The sequence below is a fragment of the Nelusetta ayraudi genome, unplaced genomic scaffold (genome assembly GCF_046127955.1).
Source record: "Nelusetta ayraudi isolate G7.1 ecotype Tasmania unplaced genomic scaffold, CSIRO-AGI_Nayr_v1 ptg000011l, whole genome shotgun sequence".
Classification (NCBI taxonomy): domain Eukaryota; kingdom Metazoa; phylum Chordata; class Actinopteri; order Tetraodontiformes; family Monacanthidae; genus Nelusetta; species Nelusetta ayraudi.
In genome coordinates, this window is record NW_027466061.1 from 16016609 (window position 1) to 16029383 (window position 12775).

The 12775-nt window shown below is 45.0% G+C and overlaps 1 protein-coding gene across 8 annotated transcripts in view; it reads left to right on the plus strand.

Moving 5' to 3' along the window:
* kmt2cb (lysine (K)-specific methyltransferase 2Cb) overlaps positions 1 to 12775 on the plus strand; it is a 54690-nt gene that overhangs the window by 32255 nt on the left and 9660 nt on the right. For 6 of the 8 annotated variants that reach the window (XM_076021428.1, XM_076021431.1, XM_076021434.1 and 3 more), the window contains 17 exons: positions 590 to 682; positions 963 to 1010; positions 2638 to 2775; positions 2860 to 2892; positions 3126 to 3275; positions 3371 to 3512; positions 3624 to 3859; positions 4519 to 4592; positions 5139 to 5339; positions 5566 to 7503; positions 7936 to 8249; positions 8407 to 9983; positions 10100 to 10211; positions 10321 to 10387; positions 10482 to 10542; positions 10668 to 10900; positions 11020 to 12660. In XM_076021428.1, the coding sequence (XP_075877543.1) occupies positions 590 to 682; positions 963 to 1010; positions 2638 to 2775; positions 2860 to 2892; positions 3126 to 3275; positions 3371 to 3512; positions 3624 to 3859; positions 4519 to 4592; positions 5139 to 5339; positions 5566 to 7503; positions 7936 to 8249; positions 8407 to 9983; positions 10100 to 10211; positions 10321 to 10387; positions 10482 to 10542; positions 10668 to 10900; positions 11020 to 12660 (7058 nt within the window). The remainder of the gene's footprint in view (positions 1 to 589; positions 683 to 962; positions 1011 to 2637; positions 2776 to 2859; positions 2893 to 3125; positions 3276 to 3370; positions 3513 to 3623; positions 3860 to 4518; positions 4593 to 5138; positions 5340 to 5565; positions 7504 to 7935; positions 8250 to 8406; positions 9984 to 10099; positions 10212 to 10320; positions 10388 to 10481; positions 10543 to 10667; positions 10901 to 11019; positions 12661 to 12775) is intronic. The other 2 variants (XM_076021432.1, XM_076021429.1) reach the window with 2 other exon arrangements.

A 12775-nucleotide genomic window follows, 5' to 3' on the forward strand; every position in this document is an offset into this window, starting at 1 on the left:
AAGAGATTTTTTTTTCTCCCACTTTGCCAGATGTTCTGTCTGGCCAACTGGCTCATTCTGTAGCTCTTAATTGCTTCCTCTGTTCGGTATTGCACAAAATCCTACATGGCTCTTGAGTTCATCCAAAATTCCATTAATAATTGTCCAACTCTCCTGAACTAAAATTACAAAAGTAGTTTAGTGTTCTGTCTAATTTCAAATGGGAGAGGTGTAGCTGATGTATGCAGAGTGCCACTTCCACATGCATTCATAGAAAACTTCAGTGCCAGTATGTATGTAGTCATATAGTGTCCTGCATCACCGACTGAAGTCCATGAACAAATAAAATTCTTAAATGCTAAATTTACTCAAAGATGTTTTTTTGGTGTGCTTGAGACCAAATGCACACAAACTAAAGCACTAGAACAGCCTTCAGTACATGCAGAAACAGCTATAATTGAACAGGTTTTTCTTCCCTCTTTAATCAAGACAGAATCTAGTAGATTCATCCAATGAAATGGTTCCAAATCATATTCTCATCGCCATCAATTTTTGTTTGTGACATTTTGGTTTTCTTCCTATTTTTGTTTCATTTTTTCTCCATCTACAGAGACATCTGAGGAACCATTAGTTGATCTATCTGATGTTCTGAACACTGATGCAGACATCTTGGGAATGCTCGGAAAGCCAAGCAGTGACTCTGGTGCGTCACATGTATCTCTCAGGCACTGTGGCATGGTCTGTTAATGGTCACCTACTGTAGGTTTGCAAGATCTTCTCACTGCGGGTTCAGTATTTTCCTCAGAGACCAGATTTATTTTGCTTTCACCCTCTTAATGATTTTTGTCACTTTCTTAAGCAATGCTTTTTTGTTCATCTTTATAATTTTATCCTTTGTTTGTTTGCATCATCTGAATCGCGTTCCGCTTGTTCTGCCATCACTATTTTTTTCACTCATCTTATCTGGTTTTGGGTTCTTGTAGGTCTTGATTTTTGCCCCTTCCAGGTTGACAGCTCACCACCTCCTTTTGGTAAGGGTGCTATGGCCTACTAATCCCTTGCTTTTTTTTGCATTCTTTCTCTCTTGCAGTGCGTGTACATTCAGGTGTGCATGTCTATGTATATATGCGACTTCATACCTTTTTCTCAACAATGTCAGACTCTTAACGGTCACTTTCACACTTGGGCCGTTTTGCTTTGTCTGGAAACAAATTATATGCTTCAAATCAGTTTGCGTATTTGGTGGTTTTGCGTTCACAGTGAATCATTATAAAGCTTTCCAAATCACACACTGTTGCAGAACTTCCCTTTCAGTTTCGTCTTTTACAATCTGTTGCCTCTTGCGACAACAACACGTAGTGAAGTCATGGGTTAGCTAGTGGGGTTGAGGAGGAGATCACTCTGTTCATACTGACATGGGATCTTATTGCAAGCCGTATCGAGGCTGCTCGGTCCGTCGTGTTCTCACTCCAAACCGCTGCAGAGTTCAAATGGAACTGAGCTCACTTGTTTTGCTACTCATCCCCACATGAAGGTTGTGCTCTTATTCGTCCAAAGACGGCCAAATAGGAAACACTTTTGACCTATGACCTTTTACGTATTGCTGGCACTAGTTGGATGAGTGTTAAGCCCAGAAAGAAAGTGCTTCAGTTTAACAATAATTCATTGTGAACGTAAAATGACGCAAATATGCAAATTAATTTGGACCAAAACCCTTTGATTTCGGAACAAATTAAAACAGTCTTCAAACTGCTCTGTTGTGGACCTAACCCAGTGCAAGTATTCACTCAAATGCATATGGTTTGCTATTTTTTTTAATAGGCTGGAACACAGTTTTGGCTGTCTAATTAACAAGATGTGTTCAGGATAGCAAAGCAAACTGACAGAGGCGTTTTTGGCATGATAAAGACGGTCTGTTTGAGCCAAGCGCTGGAGCAAGTTTAGATATTCAGCCCACTGTCTTCAAGATAATGAAAGGCAAAAAGACAGATCAGCAGCTCAACACACATACATGTGATAAATATGTTCTCCAGAAAAGTTTTTTTGTTTATCCTAAACCTCTTTATAGCTCAGAACTGAGCAAGCTCAGCTAAATAAACTGCAGTGCTATGAAAAGTATGTGCATTTATTATTTTTAATCATAATTGTAATTTAATTTTACATCGTTAAAAGAACAAACAGACTGTTTTTAACTGCTAGGGTTGGCTAAAGGATCTTTTATGGCATGTGGTTTCGCAAATTAAAAAAATAAGGTAAAGTCAATGACTTTTATCAATCTGGATGTTCTCTATGGCCCTGGCAACCCTAGAAATTGTGGCCTAATTAATGACGATATCACTATGCCTATAAAAGTGCCTTTAGATAAAAAATAGTACATATAAATCCCCCCGATGCACCTTTTGTCTAAAGTTACAAAATAGCCTTTTGCGGCATTCTAAACTGATTTATTTTAATGATGGTGTCAGATATATTAGCAGCTCAAGAGTCCCCCTTTTGTTTTTAAAATACAGGATCAGATTTTGCAATAAGCGTCGTCGTATCTCAACCCTATTTCACAGACAAGGTTCTTGGCTGGTATTGGTGACGTTGTTCTGAACATATGCTCGTGTCTGTATTCCTTTAATTGTTTTTTTATGTCATTGTGTTTGTCCTCAGCAGGCCTGGACATGGGGCCCCTGGCCGATGGCTCCCTAGCGCCGCCACCGTCTCAGGCGGGACGAAGGACACCACGATCCCTCCCAGAGGAACCTCTGGATGGAATTCTTAGTCCAGAGCTGGACAAGATGGTCACTGATGGTCAGTGCACAAGAAAATTTTGCCATTTCCTTTTTTAAATAATAATAACAATAACAATAAATAATTCACACTTTTCCCTTTCAGAATCAATACTCAGCAAACTTTACAAAATTCCAGGTTTGTAATTTTGTTTTTCTCACTTAATTTGTGGTTGTTGTTGTTTTTATTAATCTATTGTTCTTGTAACTCGCACCTACCTGTGTCACACCCCAAAGTATCAGGCTTGAGCATATCTGATATGCCCAAGAGAAATTTAAATAAGTTTTACTTTAACATGCTGATTAATTACTTATTCAGTTAGTAGAATTTGATGAAAAACTACTTGTTAATGTAATGATTTATTATTGCAGAGCTGGAGGGCAAAGATGTGGAAGACCTGTTCACAGCCGTTCTTAGTCCCAGCTCAAGCCAACCACTTCCACCACCACAGGTGCCTCACCCCCAGGGTCCAGGGCCCCTCCCCACTCCACCTGGCAGCAGTATGCCTCACCCCAATGCAGGTTTGGAGCTAAGTGTCTTCTCAGTGTCATATAGTGCATAGTGTTTATCTTGTAATTGAAAATTGACATTCGTAAAACCTCTGAATTCCTTGCAGGAAACCCCATGTTTCCAAGGATGCCAACGATTAATGGTATGATGGGACCAGCCCAACGTTTCCCCACAAAGCCAGGAGCAGGGCCCTGCATTGTAGACAATTTCCCTCCCCTAAACCATATGCCTTTTACTGACAATCCAAGGTAATGTCCCACATAGTTCCTTCAACTAAGGTGTTTTATTTGATCTAGTCCTAACTGCAAACCCAATTATGGTAAGAGATTAAAATCAGATGTCCTCCCTTGTGTCAACAGGGATAAAAAGTTTAATCAGATGCCTCGAGAAGCGGTTGGTCCATGGCCCTCCCCTACCCATGGCCCTGGCCCTACACACCCTGGATCACTGCCTGAGGGGGAGACTGAAGCCATGTCAAATGCCCAAAGGAGCACTCTCAAGTGGGAAAAGGAGGAGACCCTTGGAGAACTAGCCACAGTGGCACCTGTTTTGTATACCAATGTCAATTTCCCAAACCTGAAAGAAGAATATCCAGGTTTGTGCTTGATGCATATATCTTTGTTATAGTGCTATTTGTCCATCATTTTAAAGATACATTTTTGTTTTGTTGGAGGTAATACTCTTGCCATCCTGTTCTCATTACGAGGGGAGCACTTTCCTTAGACATGAAGCCTGTTTGATATTATAGATATCTAATATATAGATATATATATATATAGATATAGATATATAGATATAGATATAGATATATATCTATATATACGTATATATATAGATATACGTATATCTATAGATATATATATATATATAGATATATATATATATCTATAGATATACGTATATATATATATATATATATATATATCTATATCTATATATATATATATATATATATATATATATATATATATATATATATATATATATATATATATATATACATATATATATATACATGACCTGTTTGACATTAAGTTCTTAAATTACATCTACTGGTCTGAACATCTTCTAGCATTATTTAAAGTTACAACTTCTCAAGGCTTCACGTATTTGACTCAAAATAAATGGCCCAAGGGTACTAGAGATGGCAACAAAGACATGTTTGTTTTTGTTTTGTTTTTATTTTTATTTGTAGAAAGAATGTGTTGTCTATCAAAAGTATTGTCATGCTCAACAATGCTATTCTTTCACTAGACTGGTCTACAAGGGTAAAGCAAATTGCAAAACTTTGGAGGAAAGCTAGTTCACAAGACAGGGCCCCATATGTGGTAAGATCACTCACCTTTTCAAAATGTAGTTTTTCTTGACTGTGTGAAAGCACTATTATATTTAGGCATAGAGAGTGATAAACAGTTACTGCTACTAGCACTTGCATTAATATAATAGATAAGCAGATGATTGTATCTGCTTTCTTGTCAGTGTAACTTGAAATGTGGCTGTTCCAAGATGATCTAATTAACTTGGGGGGTCAATCAGTGTTCCAATTTAACTCACTACAATCCTTGTAATTAATTATTAATCAAGAATTTTAATGGGTTGATTTGTTTGCCCAAGATACTCCTGTTTTTAGGCTAAGAATAAACAATGATTACTGTACCTGTTTTAGGAAAAGTCTAAGGTAAACATTTATTTTTATCTTTTTGGAATGTAATGTAAATTAATTTAAGGAGATGGAAGTCACCTTTTAAGATTAGCTTCCTTCCCAATACTGAGGCCCCCATGTGTTTCGTACTGACGTAACTTTAAAAAAAAAAAAAAAAGATCTAATTGTCTTAATTAGTGTATGACATTTTCAACTGTTTTTTGCTGTTTAGCAAAAGGCAAGAGATAACCGAGCAGCCCTGCGCATCAACAAAGTCCAGATGTCGAATGACACAGTGAAGAGGCACCATCATCATCAGCAGCAACCCCCTGAGGTGTTTGATCCCAACATACCACTAGACACAGAACTGCTGTTTAAAGACCCTTTGAAACCAAAAGAGTCAGAGCATGAACAAGAGTGGAAGATTAGACAGGTAAGAGTGTATTGCGAAGAAGTCAGGGAATGCAGCGGCAGGTCCACTTTATATTAAGACAGCTAAGAAGTGGTGGTTTAGTAAAGCTCCCTAGACATCCACACCATTATTCCTGATGACATTGGTGGTTAGTAGGTCCAGTACATTTTTTTTGGCATGTGACTGATCTTTGCATCGCTTTGTCTTTTAAAGTCTAATCTTTTGTTTCACTGTGTCCTGTCAACAGCAAATGAGGCAGAAAAGCAAGCAGCAAGCCAAAATTGAAGCCACTCAGAAACTGGAGCAAGTTAAAAATGAACAACTTCAACAGCAGCAACAGCAGCAGCAGCAAGGCAGCAGCCAGTCTGAGGGTGATGGCAGTAATAGCGGAAACCAAAGCCCAGCTTCTCAGCCTAGCAATGGAAGCATGTCTCCAATGCAACAACTCAAAGAAGGGTTTGCCAGGCCACAGCTACCTGGGACACCAACATCATGTCCTCCAGAAGATGTCTTCTTGCGCCCGCCGCCTCCTCCACCATCTGGCCCTTCATCTCAGCCTCAGTCGCCACAGGTTTTCTCACCTGGATCTTCAGGTTCCCGGCCTTCTTCTCCATGGGACCCATATGCCAAGATGGTCGGAACCCCAAGACCACCGATAATGGGACCAAATGCTTGTCGCAGAATACCTGTGGAATCTGGCAAATCCCCAACCTCTTTGATGGAGCAGCAAGACAGAGGAAGGCCGTCTCCTGCACATGAATCTTTTGGTTCTCCGACTTCTTTAAGCAACGAGCCGTACCCCAAACTTGTTGACAACCCAAGACCAACCGGTGAAATGGACCCTTTCCTGAAGCCCATTGGTCCACCCCGGGTAAGTCAGACTGCTCAGGGAAGACCGCCAATGGGTTCTCCTGGCAGAGACCCCTACTCAAGGCCCATGATAAGAAATGAAGCCTATCAGCGCATGGCACAGAACAGGATGATTTTGTCTGACCCTTACTCAAGGCCATTGCTCGCGCCAATTCCTGGAAGTAATGAGTCAGGCTCAGTGCCCCTGTTTAAAACTCCAATGCCACCTCCTCAGGCTCAGGATTCCTTTAACCGACCAGGTTCACATTCAGCCGACAGATTTTCACAAAGTCACCAGAATGATCCATATGCTCAGCCACCACATACACCAAGGCCGTCTGGGAATGAGAACTTCACTAGTCCTCCACGAATGGGGCAACATCACTCTCAGGTACACCCTTATCCTCAGCAAGGGCCCATGGCGCAGATGTCCAGAAATCCATATGCGCATGCACCTTCCACTCCGAGGCCTGACCACTACACGTATGATCCTTTTGCCCAGCCCTCTCAGCCTTCTGGTAACCAACGATCCATCAACGAACCCAGTTCTCAGCATCGTCCATTTTTTGAGCCCTATGCCAGAGCTCCTGGAACCCCACGTCCGCATGACAATTATGGTCAAGCTTCAAATCCATCTTCAGACCCTTATTCACAGCCGCCATCCACTCCCCGCCCTATGAACCAGTTTGCTCATCCATCCCACCCTGGGCAGCGAATGTCACCATCCCACTCAATGGACCCTTATGCACAGCCACCAGGCACCCCACGACCTTCAGTTGGAGAACGGTTTTCCAAGTCACCTGGGAGCCAGAGGGGAGCGATGGAACCATTTGCCAGCACACCTGGAACATCAAGGCCAATTAGCAGTGACTTGTTTTCCCAGCCTGGGCCTCCCAGACCAGTGCCTAATGACCCATTTGCCCAGCCTTCAGGGAATCCACGATCTTGTGGTGACGGACTCAACAGACAAGGGCCAAGACTCGGACCATTGGGTGGCCAGGATCCTTTTTCCACTCCTCAAGGTCGACTTCAAGAGCCATTTCCACACCCAGGCTCGCAAACGCCTAAACACCCGGGTGTTTCAGAGGATGGATTTATACTGTCGCCCTCGCGAAGACCTGGTCAGACACCTAGCCACGATCCATTCGAACAAGGCCCCATGACGGCGTGTCCACAGTCGACAGAGAAAGTGGAAATGAAAGACCTAACCATGGTTGGGAACACTAGAACTCTTGCTCAAGATTCCGGCCAACTGTCCAACAGCTTACAGATGCCTGGTGCTCCTGCTGAGGCTCAGGGGGTCTCTCTTGCTGAGAGCGAGGAACGACTCCGACAGGTATGTGAATACACAAAAGGTCTTTTCTTGTTTGTTTGTTTTTTCTTTGATAAAGGACAATAAGGGATTTAAAAATCTTGGTTAAAAACTGCAACCAATACTGTTAAAAACTCAGGAAGTGGTATGTATACATGTGTGTGCTTCCGCATGCAAGCAGCCATCAATGTTAGGTCAAAATTAGAAAAAGAAGATTTTTTCTTTTTCTTTTTTAATCTGGCATTTAATACGTCTTTTGATAGAATAAAAAATAAGTAAACTTTCTTGTCAACCCAACACCACAGCATGTAATTGGGGAAAAAAAGGTGTTCCTGCAAAGTTTTCCACCTCATTAGGTGAAAATGTACATCCCTCGTTTGATTTATATATGAATGTGACAGAAAGTGTAAGATGTTTGACATTTTTAATGTTCACTCTTCATCTTGTTTTTTTCAGCGGCAGCGTATCAGAGAACTAATCCTCAAGCAACAGAAGCAGAGAAGTGCTATTCGACAGGAAAGGGGCCCTCAGGAGGCTGTGGGCAACATAACCCCAGGAACACCTCGACCTTGGCCCCAAGATGCCCCTGGGCAACAGGGGGAAATTTTCAACCGACCGCCTCCACCTTATCCTGGACAAGGACCCATGAGAGGCCCAATGCGCTTTCCTGGACCTTTTCCAGGTGATCAGCGTGCTCCTTTTCCTAATGAGGGACAAGTCCCACGGGGTCCACATCCGGGTGATCCTAATTTGAGACATCCGGGGCCAAGGTTTGTTTTGTATATATATTCAACTTTATAATTGAAATTTAATTCATTATTAATCTTAATACCTGATACCCAAATTTAAAAAAAAATAATAATCATCATCTTTATTTGTCTTTCTTTGTTTTGCTTGGTTTTGGGTTTTTTTCTTCCCTCCCTTTAGGTTTGCATTTCCACCTGGAGCTATGGGGCCTCACAACACCCAGGAATTGTTTGCACGTGGTCAGCACCTGATGCAAGATGTCCCTCCTCAAATGCGACGGTCAATGTCAGCTGAAATGGCAAAGAGCATGGAGGGCAACTCCATGGGGCTACCCCAGCACTTCCCTCCACGTGGCATGCCAGTGCAGCAGCACAACATAATGGGCCAGCCTTTCATTGAGCTGCGGCACAGAGCGGCTGAAAACAGACCACGTATGCCATTTCCCCCTCCCGCCATGCAGGGGAACATAGACCTCAACTTGCAAGGTCAAAGACCACAAGCCTTTCCCGGAGCACATGATCCTAGGTTCCCCTTGCACCAGGGGCTCAAGATGGTTGACCCCATGGCAGGCCAGACTGGCCACGCACAGCTCTCTGCCAGCATGGACAACCTCCATCAGCAGGTCAACATGTCGGCAAACAACGAACTCAAACAGTCTCCCCTGATGAGATCCATGAGCCAGCCTGCTCCGAGGGAGACGCCGAACATGGCGGCCTCCGCGATCATGGCTGCATCCAGTGCAGAGCAGAGCGAGGTTCAAGTCTCCGTCGCCAGCAGCGAAGGTGTGGAGGAGAAGCTGGACGCAGAGGAATCCGCAGACAAAGATCTTGAGGATGTAGAGGTGAAAGACTTGGTGGATGCGGACTTGGAAAATCTAAACTTGGACCCAGACGATGGCAAAGACCTAGATTTGGAGACGAATGACCTGCACCTTGATGATTTTCTAACATCTGGGAAGTTTGACATTATCGCCTACACAGACCCGGACCTCGACGATATCAAGAAAGACATGTTTAATGAGGAACTAGATCTAAGTGATCCTATGGACGACAATACGGACACTGCAGACATCAACAAAACCCCAAGTACTGCAAATCAGGCCTCTACCAGCTCATCACCTACAGTGCTGAAGTCAGAGCAATCTTCTTCTGAAGTCAAGAGGGAAACCCCTGGGGGTCAGGATGCTGCCTCCTTGGCACTTGGTCAGGAAATAAAATCAGAGGTCAAAGACTGTCAAAAACCCCTTGAGGTGGCAGAGCAGCAAGTTGCAGGAAACACCTTAACCTCAAACCAGCAGGGTGTGCTGTCTGACTCTACCCCGGTCCTCTCTAGTTTACTCATTAAGCAGCAGCCTGAAGAGCAGTCATTAAACCCAATCGTCGAATCCGTCAGTCAAGGAGGGAACCTAATGCCCCAGCAGAACGAAATACCTGACACTCAGCATACCTCTGGACTTGCCATGAGTCAAACAATGGCTGATGCCGCTACTGCAGGAGAAGTGTCAATGGCCGCTTTTGGAGCAGAGCACCAGGTCAGTCTCGGCCCTGGATTGGACCAGAGCGGTCTGACCGAGGCCCAGCAGGCAGCATTAAGCCTGGTGGCAGGTCAACACAGCCTGCACCGTCCTCTCCTGCTAGAAGAGCAGCCACTTTTACTGCAGGACCTCCTGGACCAGGAGAGGCAGGAGCAACAGCAGCAGAGGCAGATGCAAGCTATGATACGACAGCGCTCTAGCGACTCCTTCTTCCCCAACATTGGTACATTTTCTAGGCCACTCCTATATTACTGATTACTGTGATTACTGCAGTATCATTGTTTTTTACAATTACATTCAGTCATTATTTGTAATGGTTTGCTATTTTGTCACCGACAGATTTCGATGCCATCACTGACCCTATCATGAAAGCCAAAATGGTCGCCCTGAAAGGCATCAACAAAGTTATGGTTCAAAACAACATCGGAATGAACCAAATGGTCGTGAACCGGTAAGATGTTTCATTGATCAGTTTAATTCCTGACTTAAAAAAGGGGGGTCGGGGGGGTGGGAGTATTTGACTGACCAAGTGTTTCATATTGTGGTGTGGCTGAAATTAGATTTCCACCTGGTCCTGCACCACCTTGTCCTGAAAGCACACCTCTTCCACCACAATTTGTGGGACAGGTATTTAAAAACTCAATCTGCTTGGAGGTTATTTTGACACAAAAACAATTTAACTTGCAAAAACATCAACACCTGCTGTTCAATTTGATTTCAGGACGCAAAGTTAGCACAAGCACCAAGACCAAATCCTCCCAACTTTGGACCAGGGTTTGTCAGTAAGTTTCAAATAAATGTATACTCATTTTAAGCCCTGTTGACTTTAGCTTAACTTTATGGGGTTTTTTTTGTTTGTCCTTTTTTCAACATTGCTAACAAATGGATCTTTTTTTCCCTTTTCCAGATAATTCTCAGCGAGCTCAGTATGAAGAGTGGCTCCAGGAGACTCAGCAACTACTGCAGATGCAGCAGAAGTTTCTAGAAGAGAAGATCGGAGCTCACAGAAAATCTAAGAAAGCTCTGTCTGCCAAGCAGAGAACGGCAAAAAAGGCTGGCAGAGAGTTCCCAGAGGAGGACGCTGAGCAGCTCAAACACATCACAGAGCAGCAGGGTGTCGTGCAGAAACAACTGGAGCAGGTAAATATTCCAAGTCCTCAGCACCGTCGCTTTTTCGTCAGCGCAATTAATTGCTTACGCTTTAGAACCAAAAATGACCACAGTGTATATTAAAGAAAGAATGTGCTTTTTTTTTCCAGATCCGCAAGCAACAGAAGGAGCACGCTGAACTTATAGAGGAGTACAGAGCCAAGCAACAGCAGAATAATATGGCACCCATCATGCACCCTATGTCAGGCCCTGCTGGCATGGTGCCTGGTGGTCCACCAGTGCAACCCCCAGTGAGTCCCATGATGCAGATGCCCCTCCATCCAGGCCAGCCAAATCCACATCCATGCATGCCCAACCCACCACCCGGCTGGCACCCTGGTGCTCCGATGCCGATGGCTGGACCGGGAATTCCTCACATGATGCCCCCCCAGGTACCAGTGGGGAACCCGGGCCAACCCCATCAGATGCCAGTGGGCAACATGCCTCCACATGCTCAGATACCCGTGGATCCCCAGTCAGCGCCGGCGCCACCAGGCGGCATGAAGCCCATGCAGGCAGGTTGTGTGAAATTCGACGACAACAACCCATTCAGCGAGGGCTTCCAGGAGCGGGAGAGGAGAGAGAGGCTTCGAGAGCAGCAAGAGAGGCAGCGAGTGCAGCTGATGCAGGAAGTGGAGCGACAGAGAGCCCTGAAACATCGCATGGAAATGGAGCAGCAAGGAATGATGGGCCCAGATGGGAACATGGCTCCTCTGTCGCAGATGCCGTTTTTCAACTCGGAGCTGCCACAGGACTTCATGCAGCCTCAGAGGCTTCCTATGCAGCAGCAGCAGCAACAGCAACAAGGGCCGATGTTTCCAGAGCAGCAAGGCATGCAGCCCGGCATGGGCTCGCCTCCTGGGGCGTTCTTACAGGGAGATAGGAGGGGCATGATGGGAAACGGAATGATGCCTCGAGAGATGGGGCCTGGTTTCGGACATGACAACATGGGCTTGCAAACACCGAACTTTCCTCCGGGTCAACACAGACCCCGCCCCGTCGGCGGACCTGGAATGATTCCCCAAATGCCAGGTGAGGGTCCCCCATTCGGAGTTGACTCGGCCACACCTCTGCCATCCAACTTCCCTGGCTCGGGACAGTCTTTAATCCAGCTGTACTCCAACATAATCCCCGATGAGAAAGGGAAAAAGAAGAGAAACCGTAAAAAGAAGAAAGATGACGACGCTGATTCGGTCAAGACCCCTTCGACGCCGCACTCGGACCTCACGGCGCCTCTCACCCCATGTGTCTCGGACACGTCCTCAACTCCAACACGGAACACACACTTGTTTAGCGAACAGGACCTGTCCAGGTCTCCCCTGCTCGGGTCCTCCACCCCCAGTCACTCAGAGCTGGAGAGGCAACTCTCAGGAGGCCACTGTGGACAATCCGGGTTATTGTCGGACGCAGCGAGGGCCCAGGCTCAGGAGCACGACAGGATCTTGAACAACATAAAGCTGGAGCAAACCGATGTCAGCGAGTGTCACGGTTCGCGGGAAGCCCACATCACCTCCGACGTGAGCTCTGTGAAAGAAGAAGCGAACAAAGGAAATATGTCTCCTTTCCCTGCTGGCCAAAGTCCAAACAAAGGGGAGGCTGGCAATGAACTACTCAAACACCTCTTGAAAAACAAGAGTATGACACCGCCCGGATTTTCCCAACAAAGGTCTGAGGAGACCATGCGGTCCGAGGAGGAGGATCCTGCAGACTGCAAGTCCCTGCTGAGGCAGAGCTCCATGGATAGCAATGGGGTCAGTCTTTCAGCTACTCAAATAGTCTGAGCTCCGAGAGGGTGCGCAGCATCGTGACTCATAGACAAAACAAAGTGATTCAGATGTAAAACACGTCATAGTTACACTGGTCTGA